At 41.3% G+C, this 26,795-nt stretch overlaps 2 protein-coding genes across 3 annotated transcripts; one reads left to right on the top strand and one right to left on the bottom strand.

Annotated features, from left to right (window-relative positions):
* Positions 1–599: 599 nt before the first annotated feature.
* On the bottom strand, positions 600–9,896 carry LOC133411784 (integral membrane protein 2C-like). The gene is made up of 6 exons (XM_061694470.1): positions 9,734–9,896; positions 7,683–7,823; positions 7,235–7,417; positions 7,015–7,125; positions 5,243–5,393; positions 600–1,556 (listed from the first exon to the last, which is right to left on the bottom strand). The coding sequence occupies exons 1-6, from the start codon at positions 9,809–9,811 to the stop codon at positions 1,480–1,482; spliced, it is 741 nt and encodes a 246-aa protein (XP_061550454.1). The 5' UTR covers positions 9,812–9,896; the 3' UTR covers positions 600–1,479.
* Positions 9,897–14,196: 4,300 nt separating this feature from the next.
* Positions 14,197–20,513, top strand: LOC133411532 (transcription cofactor HES-6-like). 2 transcript variants are annotated; one of them, XM_061694041.1, is made up of 4 exons: positions 14,197–14,383; positions 14,525–14,611; positions 14,741–14,822; positions 16,974–20,513. In XM_061694041.1, exons 1-4 carry the CDS (start codon positions 14,318–14,320, stop codon positions 17,411–17,413), a joined length of 675 nt encoding a protein of 224 aa, XP_061550025.1. In that variant the 5' UTR covers positions 14,197–14,317; the 3' UTR covers positions 17,414–20,513. The 2 variants fall into 2 exon arrangements, with proteins under 2 accessions (XP_061550025.1, XP_061550026.1); XM_061694042.1 differs by having other exon boundaries at positions 14,302–14,383; positions 14,495–14,611.
* The last annotated feature ends 6,282 nt before the right edge of the window (positions 20,514–26,795 follow it).

Here is a 26,795-nt window from a genome sequence, read left to right as displayed (position 1 = left end):
CATGAATAGAATATTAGTTGTGCATCATGATTCATTCAATGGGCTTTGTGGGGCCCCTTCCGGTGTGCGCCTTGGCCACTAGGGGGCCGTATATTTGATAATGAAACAAGACCATTGCAACAATTAGTGTTCACATATAAATTGAGATTTATCCACGACATTGATGCTAGTTACGTTAAGCCCGTCTAGCGTTTTGCATTGTTAGCATGAGGCTATAGTGTACTTTCATGTGGTTTGGGTCATACAAAGTTTCAAATCTCGTTTGTTTTTAGTTCTGTAGTAAATGTCACAGATCAAGGAAATGGCAACTCCAAATTCACCACAAGGCTTAGTTCACTTCGCCAGGACATCGAAAGCCGCCGTGCTGCCACGGCCATGTAAGAATTGCAGTAATGTTTGTACTTCTTAAAAACAGAAGTTTGTACATTTTTAAAACAAGCGCTACCTGCTTCATTAAACATTTGTAGGGGGCAATGGTTCAGCAAATCCAACTTCAGAATGTCCAGCTCATTTATAGGCCAGATTTTAATATATTAGAACACAACTAAAACAAAACTGCCAAGTATCATGAAAAACTACTTGCCATTTAAAAAAAAAGATCAAAGACAAATAAGTTTATTAAAGCAGCAAGATATTACAGTACAGTATAATACAAATGAGTCACAACTGAGACTGATAACCCGAATGATTTGACAATGTGGAAATATTGCTGCGATGGACGATAAATATCTAGTCAAGTAATCTTAGAAAAACACTATACAGTAATAATCCCCACATCCTCAATAACAAATTTACGACCGCACTCTGACACTCAAAAGCTCTTCTACTGCTTACAGTCTAAAGTCAGTGGTTAGATCAACTAATGAATGATACAAAATCAATATATGCATGTAAACCTTCAAAATTGACATGTACTGTATTCATATTGCTCGGTAACAATCAAAAGTAATTTACTGTACACTGAACTACATGAGGTATGTTTTTTTACATATTGTAATTGTTTAAAAAAAGGTGCGCATGTTTCAAATGTTTATTACAAACTGACATTTAAATGCATTTTTTATTCTCACTAGGGTTGCCTATCACAGCTGACTTTGAGCGAGAGGCGGGGTGCACGCCGGACTGGTCGCCAGCCAATCGCAGGGCACATATAGACAACCAACCACTCGGACGCGTAAACAATTTCAAGTCTTCAGTGAACCGAACTTGCGTGTTTTTGGACTGCGGGAGGAAACCGGAGAATCCGAGAAAACCCACGTGAGCACGGGGAGAACACAGAAACTCCTGTGAGGCGGCGGATGTGCTAACCGCTCCCACACCGTGCTGTTACACACATACCACAGAAAATCGGTAACACTAGAAATGGCCAAAAAAAAAAGTGAAACTGGAATAGACGAGTGGTAAAGTGCAGTTAGAAAGTAGTGAAGAATTCAAGAGGTAAGGTTGGAAAGAAGTTTAAGCGTTGGCCGGGCTATAGTCTCAGTCGCAGATCGCAGTCTCCACCAGGTAAGGGTTCTCGAAGTGGTGGATGGTGTGGCACACGCTGCGCCGCACGCCTGCAAAAACCAAGACAAGACGCCTTCAGAAACATCACGCATTTCATTTTTCAGTCAATGGTCATTGTCATTATGTGAACGTTTTTATATTTAAAAAAAACAAAAAAACAAGTGTTTTGGATGACAATGAAATTACAGTATATCCTGCAATATGCCCATTGCTTTATTCATTCATCACGGGGCACATTCTTCTGTGTTCTTCAGTCAGAAAAGGTGCACAGCTCCGCATTTCTTTGGCTGCGCAAGATTCTCCTGTTGCACTAAGTGGCCATGTCTCATCCTTTTCTTTCTCAGCACTTGAGACTGTCGTGCATACAGCGCCCCGTGAAGGTGAAACACATATGGCACTTGGACGTTAGGTAGTTACAATATACACAATACTACGTGAAAGACACCTGGAAAGCTATCATTATCATAACATTTCTTTCCATTTTTTCCCTCCAATAAATAACATGCATGTCATTATATTCATTATATCGGAATAACTTTCCATTCTTTCTTTTAGATTCGCCCAATAAAATTGATAATAGAACAAATAAAATAAATCTAGAATTGGTAATAGCAATTGCTACATTCATTCCATGTGAACGTTTGAATAAAAATGGTCAGAAAAGTAAAAAAACAGCATCATCCGGTGGAAGCCGTGGAGAACTACATTTAAATACATGCAGGACACGTCAGCAATTGTAACGTTTTGGTAAGATTATTTCATGATATTAAAATGTAACAAGAGAATGCAACTTCTCCAGAAATGTCCTCATATTTCCTTCCAGTAAGGCAGAACAAAAACAATTAATTTTTCCTGTAAAGGACGACTGCAGTTCTTCCATTTGTTTTTTATTTTTTATTTTTTGGGAGGGTTGGTCATTTCTGTAAGAACATCCATCCATCCATCGATTTTCTGAGCCGCTTATCCTCACAAGGGTCGCGGGAGTGCTGGAGCCTATCCCAGCTGTCATCGGGCAGGAGGCGGGGTACTCCCTGAACTGGTCGCCAGCCAATCGCAGGGCACACATCAACAAACCAGTCGCACTCACATTCACACCAAAGGGCAATTCAGAGTCTTCCATTAACCTAGCATGCATGTTTTTGGATGTGGGAGGAAACCAGAGTACCCAGAGAAACCCCACGCAGGCACGGAGAGAACATGCAAACTCCACACAGGCGGGGCCGGGATTTGAACCCCGGTCCTCAGAACTGTGAGGCAGACGCTCTAACCTCGAAGAACATCTCAATCCATATTTGTACAACATCAGAAGGAAGTGAGTTGCATCACTTCTCAATAGCTGTCATGCAAATCAAAGGCGAAAGAGCTACTCATCACTCATCCATCCCTCCCATCCTCCACACTTCAGTGGAAGTGTATCACTTCACTTGCAGTGACTCACAAGAGTTCCCAAGCTGTGCCCACACAAACAGGCTGCAGAATAATTCGAACAGGAAGTCTATGTTTGGTCACGCTAGAGATGCCGTCAAGCTGAAGAAGGAGTCCTATCGGGCCTTTTTGACCTGTGGCACTCCTGAGGCAGCTGATGGGTACCGGCTGGCCAAGCGGAATGCGGCTCTGGTGGTCGCTGAAGCAAAGGAGGAGTTCGGTGAGGCCATGGAGAAAGACTTCCGGATGGCTTCGAGGAAATTCTGGTCCACCATCCGGCGTCTCAGGAGGGGAAGCAGTGCACCATCAACACTGTGTATGGTGGGGTTGTGGCGCTGCTGACCTCGACTCGGGACGTTGTGAGTCGGTGGAGAGAATACTTCGAAGACCTCCTCAATTCCACCGACACGCCTTCCCATGAGGAAGCAGAGTGTGGGTTCTCTGAGGCGGGCTCTTATCTCTGGGGTTGAGGTCACCGATGTGGTTAAAAAGCTCCTCGGTGGCAAGGCCCCGGGGGTGGATGAGATTCGCCCGGAGTCCCCAAGATTCGCCCGGAGTCCCTAAAGGCTCTGGATGTTGTGGGGCTGTCCTGGTTGACACGCCTCTGCAACAGTGCCTCTGGATTGGCAGACTGGGGTGGTGGTCCCCCTTTTTAAGAAGGGGGACCGGAGGGTGTGTTCCAACTACAGGGGGATCACACTCCCTGGTAAGGTCTATTCAGGGGTACTGCAGAGGAGGGTCCGTCGGGAAGTGGAATCTCAGATTCAGGAGGAGCAGTGTGGTTTTCGTCCTGGCCGTGGAACAGTGGACCAGCTCAACACCCTCTGCAGGGTCCTCGAGGGTGCATGGGAGTTCGCCCAACCAGTCTACATTGTGTTTTGTGGACTTGGAGAAGGCGTTCGACCGTGTCCCTCGGGGGTCGTGTGGGGGGTGCTTCGGGAGTATGGGGTACCGAACCCCCTGATACGGGCTGTTCGGTCCCTGTACGACCGGAGTCAAGAGTTTGGTCCGCATATCCGGCAGTAAGTTGGAATCGTTGGACTCCGCCAAGACTGCCCTTTGTCACAGATTCTGTTCATAACTTTTATGGACAGAATTTCTAGGCGCAGCCGAGATGTAGAGGGGGTCTGGTTTGGTGGCCTCAGTATTGCATCTCTGCTTTTTGCAGATTATGTGGTTCTGTTGGCTTCATGAAGCCGTGATCTCCAACTCTCACTGGAGCAGTTCGCAGCTGAGTGTGAAGCGGCTGGGATGAGAATCAGCAACTCCAAATCCAAGTGTAGGAGTTCAAGTATCTTGGGGTCTTGTTCACGAGTGAGGGAAGAATGGAACGGGAGATCGACAGGCGGATCGGTGCAGCGTCTGCAGTGATGCGGACTTTGTATCGATACGTTGTGGTAAAGAAGGAGCTAAACCGAAAGGCGAAGCTCTCGATTTACCGGTCGATCTTCGTGCCCGAAAGAACAAGATCCCGGATACAAGCGTCCGAAATGAGTTTCCTCCGCAGGGTGTCCCGGGCTCGCCCTTAGAGATAGGGTGAGAAGCTCGGTCATCCGGGAGGATCTCAGAGTAGAGTCGCTGCTCCTCCGCATCGAGAGGAGCCAGAGGAGGTGGCTGGGGCATCTGATTCGGTTGCCTCCCGGACGCCTCCCTGGTGAGATGTTCCGGGCACGTCCCACCGGGAGGAGACTCCGGGGACGACCCAGGACATGCTGGAGACGTCCTTCGGCTGGCTTGGGAACGCCTCGGGATCCCCCCGGAAGACCTAGAGGAAGTGGCCGGGGAGAGGGAAGTCGGTGTCCCTGCTAAAGCTACTGCCCCCGCGACCCGACCTCAGATAAGCGGTAGAAAATGGATGGATGAATGGGTTTTTGATTGCGGCACGGTCGACGACTGGTTATAGAGCATCTGCCTCACAGTTCTGAGGACCGAGGTTCAATCCCGAGCCCCGCCTGTGTGGAGTTTGCATGTTCTCCCCGTGCCTGTGTGGGTTTTCTCCGGGCACTCCGGTTTCCTCCCACATCCCAAAAACATGCGTGGTAGGTTAATTGACGACTCTAAATTGCCCGCAGGTGTGAATGTGAGTGTGAATGGTTGTTTGTATATGCCCTGCGATTGGCTGGCAACCAGTTCAGGGTGTACCTGAACGCCTCCTGCCCGATGATAGCTGGGATAGGCTCTACCACGTCCGCTACCCTAGTGAGGAGAAGCGGCTCAGAGAATTGATGGTTTTTGATTGTAAAAAAGTAAATCGGTGATAGAAATTCATCTTCACCCGGGGGACGGGAAGACGGAGGAGTTCTGCACTCACGTCGGTGCAGGCTGCGGCGACGCAGGCCAAATGTCTCCTTGCCGTGGCACACGTGGTTGATGATGGGGCCCAGTTGGCGGATGTTGCTGATGTAGCCGGTCACGGTCATCTCCTCGCGGACCAGGTAGTTCTGCGGGAAGTACATTCCTTTCTGTGCACAAAACAAAAACACACAAATGTAAGACAATGACAGTAAGCATCATGAACGTCCTGTTCTAGGAGGGGTGCCATTTCAGTTTTTGTTGAGTGCCCTGAGGTACGGTGTTGAAAGATGACTTAATAAGCCAAATGATGTTTATAATAATGTATTATAATTCTTTAAGGGGAAACTCAAATTCAATTTAAAGAATCCTTCAAAATGTAAAGATGCTTTTCTCAAGTGCATGTCCGTGGCATATTTCAGTTGTGTTAAATTTCATCGTAATAATTCATCTAACATCTAAAGTATTGTTATTTTGACAGAAATTTTATTTCATAATTTATCAAGCAGTATTTGATAACGTCTGTGTTTAATTACATGATGCTTATTCAATTCTGACAACTTTAACTCCTTCTTCAACCATGAGCGGGCCAAAGAAAAGATAAGTCGACAGTGAGCGCCGCGTTTAATTGAGAATGGACTCATACTTTTTCACTGTCCAGTCAAAGGCTGTATGTCTAAATTGTTAAGAAACCATTGCGGTTTTAGAGGAATTTAACATCAGCTGTCACTTTTCTACCAAACATGCCGATGATGCTAGCAGCCAATCAACGTGGGAACTGATGGCTACGGCTCAGCGGTTAAAAATCTAGCTTCAGGCTCAGCGAAAACATATCAGACAAAGTGCCATCTAAGATGCAGTCACACAAGACCCTGAAACAGTGCCAGGGGAGCTGCAGATGGAACCGACTGATCTCCAATGTGATACTGTATTAAAATAGAAGTTCAACTCTCAAACTGGATGAGTTTTATGCTTCATTAAGCACAGACAAATTTCCAAAAATCCGGAAGATGGCACAGAGGATGCTGCTGGTGTTTGGCTCTAGACGTGTGTGAAGACTTTTAGTGTGATCAACAGCAACAAAACCTCTTGCAGATCCCAGTTGAGTGATGAACACCTCAGATGTGTTCGAAGAATTGCCACAAAACTAACACCAGACTTTGATGCCCAGGCAAAAAAAAAAAAAGGGTGGTCAACAAAACAAATGTTCCCATTAAAAGTAAATCAAAGTATTAACACTACAATGCGTTGTTTTGTTTTGTTTGTTTTTTGATATGTAAGCATCTGGTTCTGGTTTGGCCTGCCTGTCAAATTTTAAAAGTCGATGTGGCCCAAAACGTTTGCCCTCCCCTGTGTTAAAGCCTATAATCAATTATATTTTTATTGTGCTAATATTTCATTTCAAATGTTAAATTCAACCACTTAAATTACAAGCTGTAATTACAATTACATTACATAATAATTGTCACAATAATGTTATTTCCTCATGTAACGAGTCATCTACTCAGCTACATTTTTTCAAAGAATCATTCCAAGACAATTTCTGAAATTAATTTTACACCTAGAAACACACATGAAAAATTCAAGCAATTTTTCCACTATTTTCATCATCACCCTTGTGTACCCTAATCGATGATTTGGAACTAATAATACAAAATTATCATATTGCAAAGATGCCCCTAAATCAATGTTACATAAACACCAGCATTCAGTAGTTGAATTATTCTCACACCAACGCGGCACCTTGACATGAGGATGACAAAAGGGACTTGACGTCATACACAGCCTCACCTGGACGTTGGTGAGCAGTTCCCAAAGGTTCTTTGGGCGCATCACCTGAGTGGTGTTCAGATCAGTCACGTAGCACTTGTCCAGTGTTTTGTCATAATAAACGGTCAGTTCCTGTCAGTACAGCAAGACATTTTCATTTTAATAATGTGTCCGAAATAAATATGGAGAAAAATATTTGACAATGAGCTTGGTTGAAAAAAGACCGAGGTGGGGGCCTCACCCTGTGGAAGTCGTGGACAATGTCGGCGGCATCGCTGCTGCCGAACTCGGGCACGGGCACGTTGATGACCTGGTAGTCTTTTTCTAGGGAGATGGCTACTTTCTCTTTCAGCTCCAGTTGTTTGTGGATCACGGGGTCTTCGAAGACCACCCGGCAGAGGAACACGCTCCTTTCGTTCAGAGGCTGCAGAAGACAGAGCAGACGAGCGCTCAGTTAGTACACGACGGTGGATGGATGGAATAGATAGAAATGCACTTCTTTGCCGAACTCAGTGACGGACAACAGAGAATCGGACAAAGTGTCGGCTTCATGAGAATTGGATGGCCGGACGGCAGATGCTATAGATGGCAACTGGACGGATGGACAAACGGTAAATGTAAACATGAATGACAAGTTACTTGGCGATTATGGAGGCGGTGGACGTGGCGCGACGTGCCATCAAAGGTACCTGAGCAGGGAAGAAGTAGCGGTAGGTGTAGACGCAGCCGAGCACCATTCCCACCAGGACCAACAGCACAGAAATCGTCACCAACAACAGGCGGACTGGAAAAAACGTCTTGATCTTGGCTGCATGAGGCTCCTCTTGCTCCTGCAGACAGAAAACATGACCTGTGACCTTGGGCTTCGGAAGCTTTGCTGAAACTTGGGTGGGTGGAATATACTCCAGGGAAAAAAAAAAAAAAAAAAAAAAAACACCCCTCATTTGCAGAAGGAGAACAAAGGTACCAGGGTCAGTTTTTCATTTATTTCCAAAGACTGGGGTTGTTCGTAACAGTTTTTCAGATCCGTACCAGTACAAGTACTTTTGAGTACTCAGTGATACTACTAGTACTTATGATACATACAATTTCAATCCAATGACAAATGATTATGAACAAAAGAATGTTTTTCTTACGGCCATGAAGATTCGGCAGTGTGTCAAACCGCCGCAGTTTAGCGCCAACTACCGGCGAGGAGGACTTACTAAATGTCAGATTTATTTTGCCTTAAGTGTCAATGGTATTGGCAGCCTTCACTATACCATCCACTTCTAAGACTTTCTGTGATTCTTCCAGTCTCTGTCCCAACCTGCTGAAGACACTTTGATACGCCGGTGTCACCAAGAGGTTGCAACAGAGACTGGAAGAGTCACAGAAAGGCACAGATGTCAAAGTTCCCGACACGCCGGCGTCAATTGCGTCGTCAGTCAGGCCGGGAGATTCGACAGACGTAAGCGACGATGATGAGTCACCAGATGCCCACCCGCGGTCTCACGAGCAATCTGCCGCCTTCGCCGTACTACCGTCGCCATGGCGATGAGTGTCAAGAGGCTCTGACGGAAGGAGTTTTGGCACGCAGCCGTCTCGGAGGCCTATTCTGAGACGCCTGCGTCCGTATTGCCGGGTCGACGGGACCACTTATTAATAGAGGCATGCTGCACCGGTTGATGGTATGGTTGACGTCACGCGGTGTTGGCAGACGCAAGGCTGCCCGTGTGATTCATCGTCATATTCGCGGGCGTACATTGGCCGTAACATGGGGATTACATAAATATTTTATGACTACGGATTGCAGGGGGAAAAAAAGCGTTCATCAGCGATAGTCACCACACAAAACGTAGGTAAACTTGCATCATCCACTGATATAGCAAAAGGTCTCTTTTCAATAAATTGTTTTATTCAATATCCATAAATAATAATAATAGTGTAGTTTTTAAATCATATTTTAAGTTAATTTATAACAAAGGAAGTCACAAAAAGTATTTTACTCATACATATGTTGTAGTTTTATAAAATAAAGAAAACATATATACTACGACATAGAAAAATTAGGAAAAAATCTCCATTAACTATAAAAACTGATTATTAATTTTACTAATTACAAAAATAATCATAAAATATGATCAATTTTACGAGTACTTAACTACAAAATAAAAAATATAACCTCCCACCACCAACATCATCATCACAGAGTCTACATAATAATCAGGGACAATTAATAAAAGTATACTACTACTAATAAACAATGTATTATTATTATTATTATGATTATATGATTATTGATATTTTATTATGAATATGAATATGATTAGGCAGAACGGCGGACGATCCTGCGTAGGTTTTCTCCGGGTATTCCGGTTTCCTCCCACATCCCAAAAAAAAAAACATGCGTGGTAGGTTGATTGAAGACTCTAAATTGTCCGTAGGTGTGAATGTGAGTGCGAATGGTTGTTTGTTTATATGTGCCCTGCGATTGGCTGGAGACCGTTTCAGGGTGTACCAGCCTCAAACTCGAAAATTTTGTTGTCCCCCCACCCCATGATCTGTATTAATTAATAAACTACTAAAAATAGACAAGAACTAAAAGTGTCCCTGTTATCACTGTAAACATTATTATGATAATAGCATTGCAACACAATATGCCATCTGCAGTTTCCCTTTGAGCCAATAAATTGACAACAATAAATTGACAATCCGATGACTGTCAACTTCCACAAAGCATGAACAAGTGCCCACTTACGTTCTTTTGTATGGTCACGTGCTCTTCATCTTTTCCCCGCTTGTCCCCCGAGGCAGCATGGAAAGTGATCCTCACCATTCTGGACGTTTGTTGTAGATGTTAGACGCCTTTTGTCTCCTTTTTGGGCGCACTTGTGCAGTTTTCCTGCAACTTGAGCCCGGTTCCGCTCTTATAGCCACCGGCGGGGACTCCGTGACGTCACAAGCACGTCTTGGGTGACGAGCGCCGGCAAGTGTGTGGGTATCAAGGAAGCGCCGCCTCGTCACAGTCAAAACAAGAGTAAAACCTCAACATAACTGGTTTGATTCGAAGCGGAATGCACACATTGATGATTTTTATGTGAATATATTATATTAGTCGTTGGCTTCCGATCGGTAAACGATGATAAGACATCGTTGGCGTAGTGGACGTCACTCTGTGCTTTTACTTTGAAGGCACAAGCCAGATATGGTAGTGTTCCGGCATTTGGCGTACAAAGCGTTTTCGGCGTCATCATCCGGAAGTGCAGCTTTGTTCAGTCAACTTGCCTACAATCGTGCCAGCTTGGCATCCCTTGACACTCAGTCACTGGCATAGAATCAGAATCAGAATCAGAATCATCTTTATTTGCCAAGTATGTCCAAAAAAAAACACACAAGGAATTTGTCTCCGGTAGTTGGAGCCGCTCTGGTACGCCGACACAGTCAATTGACAGAGAACACTTTTGAGACATAAAGACATTGACAAAAAAACAAACAAAACAAAAACAGTCACTGAGCAGTAAAGGGTTGCTAGTTATCTGGTAATGCCGGTACAATTTATTTATTTATTTTTTGGGACAATTGTGCAAAAAGATGCTGAGTCCTCTAGCACTTTGAGCAGTTCGAATGACTAATCTCGCAACAGTCCGGTGCAATGGCCATTGTGCAAAGGGCGCCGAGACTTCAAGGAATGCATGCAGTTTAAAGTGACTAGTAGTGTGATAATCTGGGACGATGTTGATTGTGCAAATGTTGCAGATACTCCTCAGTCAGTATGCAAATGGGGCAGATGCTACTCTGGCATGAGTGGCCAGTATTGGTCAACAACAGATATGCAAATAGTGCAGCGTGGCGAGACAACTACAGTGAGTGGACGAGTAGTATAAAATTGGCCCGACATAAATGTGACAACAAACTCAGGACAAAATAATTGGCAGCATGTTGTAATGGAATTGTACGTTAGCAGTTTAAGAAGTTGATTGCAAGAGGGAAGAAGGTGTTGGAATGTCTGCTCGTTCTAGTTTGCATTGATCGGTAGCGCCTACCTGAGGGAAGGAGCCGGAAGAGCTGGTGACCGGGATGTGGAGGGTCCGAGAGGATTTTGCACGCTCTTGTCTTAGTTCTGGCAGCGTGCAAGTCCTCAAGGGTGGGTAGAGGAACATCATCATATCGACGCAACTCCCATTCTTTTGCTCATGAAGCACATTACACACAATGGAATACAAGACATTGCATACAATATAAACAATAATTGAGCAATGCGTGTATATTGTGCTTAGTGTGGCTAGAACATGAGGTTGTAATATTAAAACACTTTTTTAAAACGACACTATGCGGAATGGTGAGCTCTAAATCAGGGTTGTCCAGACTTTTTCTATTGTGGGCCACATACAGAAAAACTGGAAGGAAGCCCACTTCACCTTGTGTTTATGAAACATTATATATAAACCAATCAATATATATATATATATATATATATATTGATTGATCAAATACGCCGTGGGTCAATTTACGCCAAGCAGTTAAACATTTGAATAAAAAGTCAAAATCTAAGCTTGGTCTTATCAGTGACAAAACAAAAAGATATTAGTGTGATAAAATACGGTAATAGAAAAAAAGTAATATGTGTGAGTTACTTTTAAAATAAAACAACATTTGTATGTCTTGTAACATTATTTACAATTTTAAATTTAAAAAAAATTCAAAGAAATATAGTTTGATATCTTGTAATATTTAAATGTATTTGCAAATTTAGATTTTTTAAAAAAGGTGACAAATTGAAAAAGCAGGTGGTGATCACACTGGCGATCTTGTAGCATTCAAATGTACTGTATTTACAATTTTAAATAACAAAGGTGTGACAGATGTCCCCCCCCCCCCCCCCCCCCCCCCCCCAAAAAAAAAAAAAACAGCATTAACATTCAAATTGGTTTAGGTTTCTTTTTTAAAAAGTCATTTTGTTTCATTTGAATTTTAAATAAAATAAAACTCTGCTATATATCAACATATTACCTTTTGATTTTCTTATTAGAATATGCGGCAGGACAATCAAAACGGTGCAACGGGTCGCAAATGGCCCCCGAGCTGTAGGTTGGACACCCTTGATCTAACTTGTCCATAGGTGTGAAGAATGTTTTTTGGGCTGGGGACCAGTTCACAGTTGACCCTCCTTTTCTGGTCAGCCTGGGATAGACTCCAGCTCAACCTAATCAGGACAATCACCACAGGAAATGGATGCACGGTGAAAACAACGCTATCCAACGTGATTGCAATCAAGTCACCTCACGCACAAGTGCATATTTTGACTGGAAATGAAAATGACAAACCATGAAGCGGGATGCATGCACACATGCAGCTCCGTGTGACTCACTGCAGACAGAAATCACCCTGTTAAATCATGACAGATTCGGGTTTTTAAAAAAAAAAAAAAATATTTTTTTAAAGGCAGTTCATTAGCCCCTAGCTGCTTTTAACGCTCTTTCCACCCCAGAGTGCTGTACTTGACCGACGGACGGCTCTTTGCTTCCAATTCACATTAGTTTTGTTTGTGTAGGCGAGTGGGCTGTAAGGCCTCGTTCTCAAAATGTGCGCCAATTGATGGCTGGTGATCAAACATGAACAAGGGATTAATGACTAATAATACAACGTGACAATTGGCTAATGTACGGCTTATTTAATCAACTGTTTAAGGCTGTTATTTGTCTTTCTTTGACTCAATTATAGGGTTAGGATTCAGGGCTGGGTTTATTTGTCAGGACGATGTTTTTAAAGTAGTATTTTAGAGGCATCTGTAGTTTGAAGCGCATCCCTGCTGATGTGCATCGCTTTTGCTAACAACATGGCCGCGTACAGAGAGAAGCCAGTTTACAAAACCACGGTCAATGTTGCCCATTCGGTCACTATATTTATCATATTTTCCGCCCCCTCTTGCGAATCTTTAAAAGCAACTAGTGACTTTAATTTCTGCTAAGGAAACATGACAATTTACATATTGTCAGCCTAACAGCATAATTGCCAAAATCGTTCTTTACTGTCACAATGGCAATTAAAAAAATAAATTACAAAAACCAATCTGCTTGCTGAAAATGTTGCTTTTTTTCTTTATGTTTGTGTAGTTCGTCATTTATCAAGGTCATGGTAATCGAAGAACTCTTGTTAGTGGAATTTGTAATTTTTTTTCTTGTTTTCCAAACATTCAAAAATGACTTGGCAGCCAATTATTCTAGTCGGCTAACGATATGGGCCAGCCCAGCCATGCAGTTTGGCGATTCATTTTATGATGTTAAATTGTTACTTTATTAAAGATCATGTTTACCTGAGAGGAAGCGCTTGTTTTCTTATTTTTAAAAAAAATATTAATTTCTATCATTTCAGTGGAAGAAAATGTGACCTACTAATTGATCAACAATACTTAGCCAATGGGAGCCAGTTTTGTTCACTGTAAAACTCAAGCAAGAATTTTCCCCTTCAACTCTCAGCTTTTCTTCAAATTTTAAGTTGTGGTTGGAAATGGGGAGAAAAGAGCAGTACACAATTTGTTTGTGTGCGAATCCTCTTAACTAGGGAGACGATAACAAACTTTCCTATCTCACTGGCCTGGAGACTAGAAACTACATCACTTAGGAAGGTGATTTCGGTGTCATTGTAAAACTATTTCATAGTCCTCCAAAACAACAAGAGCACAATTTAAACATTTCACAACTCAACTTCGAAGGTAAGTACAAAAATATATATTTGGTTTTCTCAAAATATTGTACAAAGTACACACATGCCTATCGAAGTACAAGACCTCCTTCGCATAAAAAGCCGGAGGCATCGATTTGACATGGAATGAAGCAACCGGCATGGTGATTTTCTTCTTAGCCAGGAACTGTCAGGTGCTCAGCAAATTGTGAACAGTCATGAGTTGTCCTGCCACAACTCTTTGCCTCTCAACGCCGCACTATTTCTTTGGAGACGTGCTGCTTGATCGTTTGGCCCACACCGAAGGGGAAAGGTCACCGTTTGTGGTTGGCATCTTTTGCGACCGCCACTCCTGGAACTTTTCTGACACAAATCGGAAAGTGCATTTTGCTGAAATTTCCAGCTCAGTAACTTTCTTTGAGTAGTGCATGTACGTTGAGTTTGGGCCACACCAAACAGGAGCACTAACACCCCCCCTCCACCCTTCCCCCCATTCATATGTAAATCAGGCGTCATATATAGTCCCCCTCCATTGCCAGCGCTACCAAGAAGCCAGGTCCGCTGGCCGAGCCATCTGTCTCCCCAGTGAGGAGCTCCAACGTCTTTTTTGGGGGGCTACAAACGACGGTTGTCAGGGTTCTCGTCTCATTTTGTGGCAGGAATGGCCCCCACCCGCAAGCACACAGCGAGTGACCGCTGCACGGGAGGACTTAAGTCTGACAGAAAGGTAAAAAAACAAACAAAACAAAACAAAAAAACGATAATAAATGACGCGGGGGGAACGATTCATTGTACATGTACTTTCGTCGTTATTGTTATTTATATTCTTTTTTTAAAGGCTTTCATAATAACTCGACTGTGATTCCAGATGAGGAAACCTCTGGTGGAGAAGAAACGACGAGCTCGTATTAACGACAGCTTACACGAACTCAGGGCTCTCATGGCGGATACAGAGGTCAGAAAAATAAAATTATATATATATATATATATATATATATATCATATTATGCGTATGAATAGCCCACCCATTCGCTTTTTAATGAGCTCAAGGTGTCTAATATGTGTGCTATGTGTCGCGTCGCAGAGCCACTCAAAGATGGAGAACGCCGAAGTACTGGAGATGACGGTCAAACGGGTGGAGAGTATCCTGCAGGACCGGGCTCAAGGTAAATAGAAAACAAACAAAAAAAGGCTAAACACGCAGTACCGGCAACAGTTTGGGCGAGGTGGTCGTGCGATGATGGCGGGCAGCGAATGGACAAGTTTGACTGTGGAGTTCGCCTCGCTTCTGCTTGGTAACCCGCTGCCAAAATCGTGGCGAATGTTGCACTCACGCTCGGAGGGGGCGGGGAATTCAGAACTTCACTAATTCGACCAGGAGGCCTGTTAAGAAATGCAGTACAAATTAGAGTTTGAATGACAGAATCGGAGCAAGTCAGTCATAGGTCTATGTGAGGTTCCAAAGCCATCGTTTACATAAAAGCACGTACGCTCAAATGGGGTGGATTTTCCTATTTCCCAGCACCAGCGAACGCATCTTTGAAATCTAGTTCCGAGTGGTTAGCGAATTAATACACCGAGGCTTCAGGTGTACCACTGCTGAATGTCCTTCCGCGAGGAGCGCTATAGATCGCAGCAGTTCGCCATTAAAACACTTTTTTCCCTGTTGTATTTTCTCCACAAGAACTTGAATCGGGACTCTTGGTTGTTTTCAAAAAGTTTACCATGACCTGGATGAAGATGTGTTTATATAGTAACTCTCACAAACAAGTTTACAAAACAGACCTCAAATACACAAATTACTAAAAATAAAAGTGGGAATAAAGAGAAAATACTGTGTAAATGTACTGTGTAATTTGTTCGGTGGCCAAACTTATAAAACATACACATATATATATATATATATATATATATATATATAGACGAATAACAGCTCCATCCAAGTATAATGGCGACTTTAACAGTTACACACAACCCACTATATTCAAGCTAGCATTGCTAACTTCTTCATCATCCACACAATTAATCAATATTAGTGTTTATCTCTCGTGTGTGTATATATATATATATATATATATATATATATATATATATATATACACACACACACACCTGATTTGTATATTTCTTCATCACTCTTGTTTTAAACATTTTCACAATTAGGGAGCTACATGTTTTCAATTCACCGTCATAATCATTCCACAAGTTAACTCCTTACAGAGACACGTCTCAGTTTTATATTGATTGTCGTTTTAGATTGTTTTAAATATCCCTGTTCCTCTCAGATTATAACAGCTGTTTCCTATCCCGAACAGCCTCTGAGTCGTGAGGGAAAGGGAATTGTTGTGTAGTTTATACAAAAGCTGTGCTGTTTTGAATTTAACCAAATCGAAGAATTTGAATCTGTTGAAGTTGATATATAGTCGACTGGTTGGTTCTGTGTCGCTGGATTGATGAATAATTCTGATTGCCCTTTTTGTAGCTTAAAGATTGAGTAAGTGTTGGATTTATACGTATTGCCCCATATTTCAACAAGGCAGTAACAGTGCATAGTACAATGTGTATAATGACGTTTTGTTAACGACATCCTTGGATTTATGTAGAATAGCTATGGTTTTTGACATCTTGGCTTTCACATGGTTTATATGGGATTTCCAGCACAGTTTATTATCAATAATTACTCCGAGGAATTTATTTTCATACACTCTTTCCATCTTAAGGCCTCTCTATAGTCCCGCGCCTTCATTGCATCACGTGACCGCCTTCATTGCATCACGTGACCGCCGACAAATTGTCGCCGCGCGCAGAATGCCGCGGAGATCATCTCTCGTGATTGGTCCGTTTTCGTCACATGCTGTGATGACGTACTCAGCTACTCAGCCGCACATACCACCTACGGCGCCGCCTTCTTGATCGATTTTACAGCATAATTAAACGTATCATCTGGTCATCTCGGTCCATTTGTTCTCGCAGACACTGTTCCACAGACGCCTTTGTTGTTGCTTTGTTCCTTGTATCGGAAAGGAAAGTAAAATAAAAGTAAAAGAGAGTCCTTTTTTGGACAATTTTGACCTCTGTATCCCAAATACACTAAGTGCTAAAAGTAAAAGTTGGATGAAAAAAAAAAAGAAAACATTCAGTAGAGGCGAAACAAAATTGATTATAGTTTAGTATAGTATAATATGTATATATATATATATATATATATATATATATATATACATACACACACTAGTATAGTATAGAAAGTTATTGAAAGGCCTGGTTAAAAATCTCTACTGACAAATAACCTTTTTGTTTGTTCATGTTGATTGTAGAGGTGGCTGCTGTCAACCGGGAGGCGTGCGAGCGTTTCGCGGCCGGTTACATCCAGTGCATGCACGACGTGCACACTTTTGTGTCCAGCTGCCCGACGATGGACCCCACGGTGGCCGCCGAGCTGCTCAACCACCTCCTGGAGAGCATGCCCCTGCACGGCCAAGACCGGCTCAGGGCCACGCTCTTAGATGCAGACCCCCACGCCGGACCCTGGTCTCCAGCGGCCCCGGGCTCGCTGGTGTCGCCGGCCCCCTCCGCCTGCACCTCCGGCGACGACCTCTGCTCGGACCTTGACGACACCGACTTGGAGCAAAGTCAGGTCTCGTCTTCGGAGGAGTCCGAACAGAGTCAGGTTTCTTCGTCTGAGGAGTCGGAGGTGCAGGACACGCCGGGCTGTGTGTCCTTAAATGGCTCCAAATCAATTTGGAGACCCTGGTAGACTAAAGAGTTTTTACTACACGATTCACTGTTTTAAAGCAGGGGTGTCAAACTCAGTTTCATGGCTGGCCACATCGTAGTTGTGGTTTATGACGGTGAAAACCTTATAAATGTATAATCACCTCATCATATTATGACATGTCCTTAACCGAGTAGCATAACTGCATAAGTCATCTTTTTACGTTTTCATCCAGTTGCCTTGATTCAACATTTGCGGCACAACATTACAATGACCTGGTTGACTAACAATCTACACAGACATAAAGAAGATATTTTTTGCAGTCATTTTGGTATATCTGTATATTTTTATATTGTGACAGTAAGTTAAAAATGACTAAGGCAATTATGCTATTAGGCTAGCGATATACACAACTGGCCCTGCATTTTAATTTTTATTATATCTACCTTTTAACAACAAATTGAATTTGGAATCAGAAGTCTTGGAAAATAGTGACAAAGCAAAGTATAGAATATATAAGTATACAACTATTGTAATAATAATTATTGTAATTTATGTAAAGAAGGGATTTGGTTAGAAAAATGCCTTTAATGTCTGTCAAAAATGAAGAAAAAATGCAAATTTGGTACCAAGTCATGCTCATTTGTATAGTACCCTCCATACTCAAGACAATTTCATACAGCCTTAAAAAAAACTTACGATGATAAACCCCAACATAAAAGCAGGAGCAATGAAAATGTAAACACTTAATGACAAAATCCCAAATAAAAAGCTAGATGGTGAAATAATATTTTTGATTTATGAAAAATCAGCAGTGAACAATCAAGTTTTCGGGCCAGATTTAAATGTTGCAACATTTTGATCAGATCTCAGCTTTTCAGGACGTTTGTAGCAACACAATGCTGCTTCACTTTGGCTCTGGTTTTGGAAACTTTCAATAAGCCTGCACCAAACCACATCAGTGATCTCGAAGACTCCTTGGGAACTAAAAGACAAAAGAACTAATCCATTTCGCCAGAAACTCAAACTATACCCACATCGTTTGCTGTAATGGACCACCAACAAATGATGTGACGGGCCAGATCTGACCCCCAGGCCTTGAGTTTGACACCTGTGTTTTAAAGCCACGTCTAAATGTGTGTCATATGTAAAGTATTAGTAATTGTTTTAAAAAGCAAATAAGTGATCTGTAAGGTCACATTTTGGACGCTTACAGCCTCATATAGGAGGCAAATATTGTATATATTTACTTGTTAAACATGAGCTGTATAGAGCAGTGTTTCCCCAACCTTTATTGAGCCAAAGCACATATTTTAAATTAGAAAAATGTCACAAAATGTATAAACAGCAGTACCTTGACTTATGAGTGACCCGACTTTGGAGTTTTTCGAGATATGAGCGGTCACTCAGCCAAGTTAAAAAAAAAAAAAAAAAAAAAAATTGCATTATGAGCACTAGATGGTTACAGCGAAATTCATAACAAGCAGTAGATAGCGAATAAATCTTCAAAAAAGAAGTTGAAATTTACTTTCAAAGAGAATTACACGTGTATTTAAAACCACGTTACTTGGCCTTAGGAAGGTTTGCTAGTTGATGCTAACATATAATGGGAAACGCCATAGAAGGCTAACAAAAACTAGCATTGTGGTAGTTGTAAACCTTTAAACAACTTATATTTGATAACAAATGCGAGCAACACATGTAGAAAGACTAATAATACTCACAGGCATATATTCTTTATCCTTTGCGAAAAACGACTAACATTATTGCAGTTTAGTTGCGACAATCTGAGTCTATGTGCAACAAAATTGATGCATGAAATCATGAAGCACAAACTGTTGAATTCTTTTCATTTTATTTAATTATGTTATTACTGTATGTCTTTATGCAGTACATTACAGTAGAGTGTGATTTTTCTTATTAAAAAACATTGCAAAAATATTTGTCTGTGCTTTTGGACGGCTGGAACAGTGTTAACCGTGTTGGTTACAATTACAAGTTACCCTGTTGAAACTATTTCAATTCCTTTCTAAAAGTAATAACTAAATTACATTTGATTACATTTTGATTAATGAATTATGTGAGTGCGAATGGTTGTTGTTTATATGTGCCCTGCGATTGGCTGGCGACCAGTTCAGGGTGTACCCCGCCTCTTGCCCAGAGTCAGCCGGGATAGGCTCCAGCACGCCCTTGTGAGGATAAGGGGTACGGAAAATGAATGAATGTATGAATAATTTTGAATTAATACAAAAAAAATGTATTTGTTGCATTATATGTGTACAGCTGCAGAAAAGCCTAATACCATACCATGCTGACCTAATGACAAATGTGCACAATTTAGACAATATATCTTCAATGACAATCCAGACAAGTGAAAGTTCGATAAAAAAGGCAAAAATTATAATGATGAAATGTTCTTTTCTGTGTTCAAACGTGTAACGATGAGTCTTAATCCCAAAATCTCAGACAAACTAATAGATCCCACCACAAGGTGGCACTTAGAGGTCGTATTTGGAAAAACATGTCATGTTTGAGGCTACAGCAGAATGGCACAGGACAGGGAGAGAGCCAATCACAAGCGTCGGCTTTAGAAAGAGGAAATGATATGAAAATAAAACTGAGTTTTTGCAGCTATTTTTTCAAAAGCAACTAAAGTTGTAATTATGGAAATTTCCACAAGCAACTGTAATTGAATTACAGATTTTCTCATAGTAATGTAATGGATTTCAATTACATACATTTTGTAATTAAATTACAATCTAGTTAGATGTAAGTAGTTACTCCCCAACACTACGGACTAATGACATTTCCATTCATTTCAATTGCGAAAGATGTTTTGAGTCACGAGCGTGGTCATGGTCTCGTAGGTCAAGGTACCACTGTATACTGAAATATGAATTATGTACCTTCTGCCATTTAGTGGAAGAGCGTGCAATTATTCTGCCTGCCACAAATCACGATACGTCACTGAGATAGATGAACAAAGATACATTATCACATACAGTGGTTGGGAATCACGGCTACAGAAGATTAGAAGCACATTGTCAGATTTGTGCAAATTATTTCTCCCTTTGTAGTGCTTTTAATGTATTTATATGCATCACATGACAACAGGGAACTTTTTCAATAAACGGCTTTGTGACAGTTGACTTTTCTTGGAAGTTTGTGTCAAACGAGCCCACTCGGCGCCCACTCAAGGCTGCCCCCCCCCCCCCCCCCCCCCCCCATCCCCCCACCAAGATGTTAGTTAATATTCTGCAATGGCCAGTCATTTGCGTACACGTCGTAGGCACTGTAGAGGTGTTAAAGATGAGTAAGCCACTCTGGAATGAGTAGGCAATAAAGCATTTCAAACATTTATTCGTGGGACTGGTTGCCAGCCAATCGCTGAGAAAAAAAAATCTGCCCTTTTCAAAAATAATGACATCATTAAGAATTATATTGCTCAGTTTGCTTGGAGTTGTATTCATTTAACAATATTGGGGTTGTAATTTTCTGTGGTATATATAATATTGTTAGCCTAATTACATAAGGCACAACCTACTTCCGCATTTGACAAAAGGGGTCTAAGTACTTCCTCCTCGCTCAGGTGAGGGGGACCGTGACATAGCACCTGTGAAAACTTTAATAAACGTCTGTCTTTTTTTATTTTTGTGACACAAGCTTTCACCACAGAGCCACCAATAGATGACAGCATTCAATGTTTAGGCTTCGTTCGTGTCTACATACATCATATATTTGTCTAAATAAATGATATACATGTATTTTACTTTTGTCCGAATACACTAGCCATAAAGAAAACAAATTTAGCAATTTCGGCTTTAAACAATCATGTAATCAAAGTCAGCTATCCCGTGTTCATGTTGGTCATGTGACGTTCTGCATATAGCGGATTGCTTATGTCATTTTTAACTTATTGTCACAATATCAATAAAAATACCAGTGGTCTTGCTAAAATCCAGGTCATGGTAATCCACAAATGTTGAATCAAGGCAATTGGACTTCTTGTTTTTCGAATTTGTTTTCCCGTTTTCCATAACTGTTAAAAAAATGACCGGCAACTATGCTTAGCCTAACCATTTGCATTGTAGGATGGTACATTTTCTGATATTTTTATGGCCCTTATGGTACTTCATAAAACTTGAAAAGGTCCCTGACAGGGAACGTGCTCCCCATTCAAAACAGCAGCTAACTTGAATTTTGAAGTTATAGAGCGTACTCTACAATCATACTTACTGTGTTGTATAAAAGGAATCCACGTTAATGTTCCTTTCTGTCATCTTGTGGAAAAGCATTCTACTGCCTGTCACGATACATCGCCGGCATAGATAGTTGAACAAAGATACATTATTTGTGGCAAATAAATCAGAATTTTCAGCCCAATTAAGTGAAAATTAGAAATTTTCTGTGGCATGAGTCGTTGAGAATCACTGCTCTAAAAACAGTTTTCTTGCTGACACATCATTTGCATAATTAAGGCTGAAATGTGTACCAAATCCACAATGTAGGGTACCTAGTAAGCAAAAAAGCTCATGTTAATAGCCCAGAGCCTCCCACGAGGGGCCCCCCCTGAGTCCCCCACGGGGCCACAGACTTTCTCTCTCTTGCATAAGAAAAGCCAGCAGTGCCCTTGTAATGACGTGTCTGCTCTGTGATGTGCATGCAGAGTGTCGATTGTCACGCCGTAACACTTGCGAGCGAGGAAATAGTAAAGATGTTACTATTTATACATAGATTGAACGTTTTACTATGGGGTCTTTTCAAGGAACTGGAAGAAAGCTTCAATGGGTCTTTGCACCGTGATGTCACACGTACTTCCGGGTGGCAAAAACGTAGATGGCACCCGTAGTAAACAAGCTCTTACATGTCATTCTACCAGGGGTAAATGACTTCAATGATGATCTTCATCTCATAGTGTGAATGTCTGACATGCCAGATGAAAAAAAGTGAGCTTGATTGCTTGGAAGGAATACGGAATGCATTTCAACAGGTAAGTTTATTCAAAAATAGACGTGACAGAAATTCCGACAAAGTAAAGTGATCTTTGAGAGCCTGGATAATCAGATGTTTTTTTTTTTTTTTCTTTATCGTAAAATGGATATCGCGCTACAGAGCTGACATTAGCTAGTAGGCTAGCAATTATGTTTTCTGCTAAATGACTTCAGTACAACAGCCTTGCGATGTTCTCCATACAACTATTTACGACATCACTCGATTTATACTCCTCACCCACGGGTCTCCAGAAAAACATGCTGCGAATCATGAAATTTGATTTGGGATACCTGACGGTCAAGACATTTTGCTATTAAGGGTGTGAAAAATATTATTTTAAAGTATGTTTTTCCTTAGAAACAATTATGACCTTTTGATGGATAACAACTGCCAATAATTCAAATACTCATATCAGTAAAATTACTTGATTTTCTATAGGAAATCCAGTGGGCCATGTCTTTACCGTGATTGATCAAATTAGAAGAAAGTGGCCCATATTTTAAAGGAGTCATTCTGCATGTTTTTTTCCTCTTATTGTATTATCTTTTTCAAGCAAAGAAAAAGAAAAGAACTTGGTTAACTTTGTAGACGCTCGAAGGGTGCAAACGGGCCTCTGTCTGCAGGGGGTGGCTGTCTAACGTTCACACCTCATCTCAAGGTGTGAAGATGAGGAGGATGAGGAAGGAGGCTGCTGGCTTTGATCTAACATGTTGAGTCTGCAGGATCTGACTCCCGAGTCATTTGCATTATGAAGGTGAACCTCAGCAGGACTTTTGGGGAGTCTTGCATTAAACTTCAGGGATTTGCAGATGAATCAACTTTAAAATCAGTTTTTTTTTTCTTGTTGTTTCTTAAAATGTCGCTTTTGAACAACAAAAGGCATTTGGTCACCATTTCCCATTCATTACACTTAAGAAATAGTCTGTAAAATGATCACTGTCGCCCATATTTAAGATTTGGACAGTAGCAAAGGCACATTGTCATCATTTGTTTATCTTCTTGTTTCTTAAAATTGCAATTTTGAACAAAAAAAGGCCTTTGGGAAAGCATTTCTCATTATAACAGTTTTGAATTTCTTTTTAAAAAAAATAAAGCTGTTAAATGATCACTTTGGCCACTATTTAACTTTATGCACAATAACAAAGTTACATTTTCACCCCATTCTTTTTGTCTTGTGTCATAAAATGTCACTTTTGAAAAAAAAAAAGCCATTTGTGAAACACAAATGTGCAAACTCAGCACTACACTCGCAGTCACATTTTAAACGCGTGATGAACCCTTAAAACAAAAGTGGCATTTGGCAAGCAATTTGATTGTAAGATTTGCCCAATCCAATTTTCATCTGTTTTTCTGGTCTTGTTTCCTAAAATGTCACTCTAGAACAAAGAAAAGAAAAAAAGGCATTGGGGAAATCCATTTCTCATGCATGATACTTCAGAAACGTTAACAACTATCTGTAAAATCACCCCTACAGGCTATATTTAAGATGACATTTTTATCACATCTTGTGTCATCTTTTTTTCTTACAATGTCACTTTTGAACAAAAAAGGCTTCTGGCCACTATTTTTCATTATTACGCTTAAAAATAGTTAAGTGATCACTGTAGCCCGTATTTCAAATTAGTAGCAAATAGTAGCAGGGTCAAATTTTTTGTTTTGTTTCCTAAAATACTGTAGTAACTTTTAAACAAAAGTGGGATTTGGGGAACAATTTCTCATTGAAAATTGAAAATACTTGAAAATGAGTCTGTAAAATGGCCATTGTAGCCTATACTTCAGATTTGCACAATGGCAAAATCATATTTCCAACAATTTTTGGTCTTATTCTTTCTTAAAATATAATTTTGGAACAAAACAGGCATTTAGAGAAACCTTCCTGATTAAAACACTTTAACAAGGTTTAACCTATTCTGTAAAATCCTCCTCGCAGGTCATATTTATGATGGAAAGTCACATTTTCATCACTTTTAACCTTAGCAGCATCTCCTTCGAATAGGTCTCAATAATATGACGCTGTTCTACCGGGGGCTTTTAAAATCCCACTTAGTGGGCCACCTTTTAATCATGTCAACGTCACAACACAGTACTCCTCTCCTGCAAACAGTTAAGTGATCACTCATTCCACCGAATGAGCGTTTGTCAGATTTAAACGAATACAAAAACAGCTCGTCACGGTGCAAACGAGGCTCAAAGTGGACATTTGACGGTGATTTATTTGAGGGATAAGGAATTTTGAGGGATAAGGAAGGAAGATGTCTGAAACAGGCCGAGAGGATCTTCAAAGTGGAGGAAAAGCCTCGTTGTCTCCTCGAGGGCTTTATTTACTGCAGTAACCCTAAAATGTCACCTTGAGCACTAATGAGCTGCAGGATGCTCACGTCCACATTTTATGAGGGACATACAACATCACACGGACAGCCCTTCTGAAACAAAAGCTGTCAACTTACACAGTAGTGCCTTGAGATACGAGAGTAATTCATTTCAAACACTTCCCATTGAAATGAATGGAAATGCCATTAATCGGTTCCCCAAAAAAATGAAAATGTGTTTTTGTTTTTTTTTAAGCAAGGAAAACACATCCATCCATTTTCAACACCGCTTATCCTGGTTAGGGGACTGGAGCCTATCCCAGCTGAGTTCGGGCAAAAGGCAGACAACACCCTGAACTGGTCGCCAGTCAGTCACAGGGCACATATAGACACCGACAACCATTCGCACTCATATTCACCCCATCACTGTGTGGGAACTGAACCCACGCTGCCTGCAGCAAAGTCAGCCAAGTGTACCACGACACCATAAGTGACTCAAGGAAAACACAGTCCCCCTCCAAAGGTATTGGAACGGCAAAGTCCATTTTTTTTATTTCTTTTTTTTGTGTATACTGAAGACGTGGGTTTCAGATCAAAAGATGAACATGAGACAAAAGTTCAGAATTCCAGCTTTTATTTCATGGTATTTACACCTAGATGTGTTCAACAACTCAGGACAGAGCACCTTTTGGATGAAGCCACCCACTTTTCAAGTGAGCAAAAGTATTGGAACAGACATTATTAAATTAATAACATTTAATATTTGGTGGCATAACCCTTACTTGCAATAACTGCATCAAGCCTGCAACCCATTGACTTCACCAGACTGTCACATTCTTCCTACAAAATCCTTTTCCAGACCTTTACTGCAGCTTCTTTCAGTTCTTGTTTGTTTCTGGGGGCTTCTCCCTTCAGTCTCCTCTTCAGGAGGTAAAATACATGCTCTACTGGGTTAAGGTCCGGTGATTGAGTTGGCCAATCTAATACCATCTACCCCCGATGAAGTCCTTTGTTCTGTTGGCAGAGTGTTTTGGGTCATTGTCTTGTTGCATGGTGAAGCTTCTCCCGAATAGTTTGGATGCATTTTTGTGTAACTAGCCAGACAATATGGTTTTGTAGATGTCAGAATTCCTTCTGCTGCTACCATCATGAGTTACATCATCAATAAAGACTAGAGAGCCCTTTCCAGAAGCAGCCATGCAAACTCAAGCCATGACATTACCTTCACCATGCTCCACAGATGAGCTTGTGTGTTTTGTAATCATAAGCAGATCCTTTCTTTCTCCATACTTTGGCCTTTCCATCACTTTGGTAGAGGCTAATCTTGGTCTCATTAGTCCATAAAACTTTGTTCCAAAACTTTGGTGGCTCATCTCTGGACTTCTTTGCAAAATGCAATCTGGCCTTCCGATTCTTTTTGCTGATGAGTGGTTTGCATCTGGTGGTATGGCCTGTACATTTCTTCTCTCAAAGTCTTCTTCACAGTGGATTGCGATACCTTCACCCCTGTCCGATGGAGGCTGGCAGTGATGTCACAGACTGTCGTCTTAGGGTGTTTCTTCACAGCTCTCACACTGTTTCTCCCATCAACTGCTGTTGATACCTTTGGCCCACCTGTTGCTCAGTACACCAGTAGTTTCTTTCTTTTTCAGGACATTCCAAATTGGAATGCCCTTTTGATCTGAAACCCAAATGTCTTCAGGATACAACAAAAACAAAGGAATTGACCTTGCCGTTCCAATACCTTTGGAGGAGACTGTAGCACTCTGTAATATTGTACTTAAAACAAAAGTATAGTAATAACATATAATTAAATAAAATGTAAAAATAATTCAACAGTTTTTGCATTATAATTAATTCTTTGTGGCTCCTTCTGGTTTACGCGACTTAGCCACTGGGCGGCAAGGTAATACAGTAATGCAGACACACGAAGAAGAAAAGTTTTACTCAACTACAGTGACTCAATAATAAGAGTATTGTTTCATTGTCTGTCTACATGTGTTGCTGCACGAATTGTGTTCTGATATCATTGCATAAAGTTCCCATGCCATCAAGTGACATGGTTTAAGTTTGACATCTATGCGGTTTGTCAATTGAGTGTAAAAGGCAATAAAGGGCATAAG

Source organism: Phycodurus eques, chromosome 13 (genome assembly GCF_024500275.1).
Source record: "Phycodurus eques isolate BA_2022a chromosome 13, UOR_Pequ_1.1, whole genome shotgun sequence".
Lineage (NCBI taxonomy): Eukaryota > Metazoa > Chordata > Actinopteri > Syngnathiformes > Syngnathidae > Phycodurus > Phycodurus eques.
Note: the sequence above shows the minus strand (reverse complement) of the source record. Positions and strands in the feature narration are given on the sequence as shown.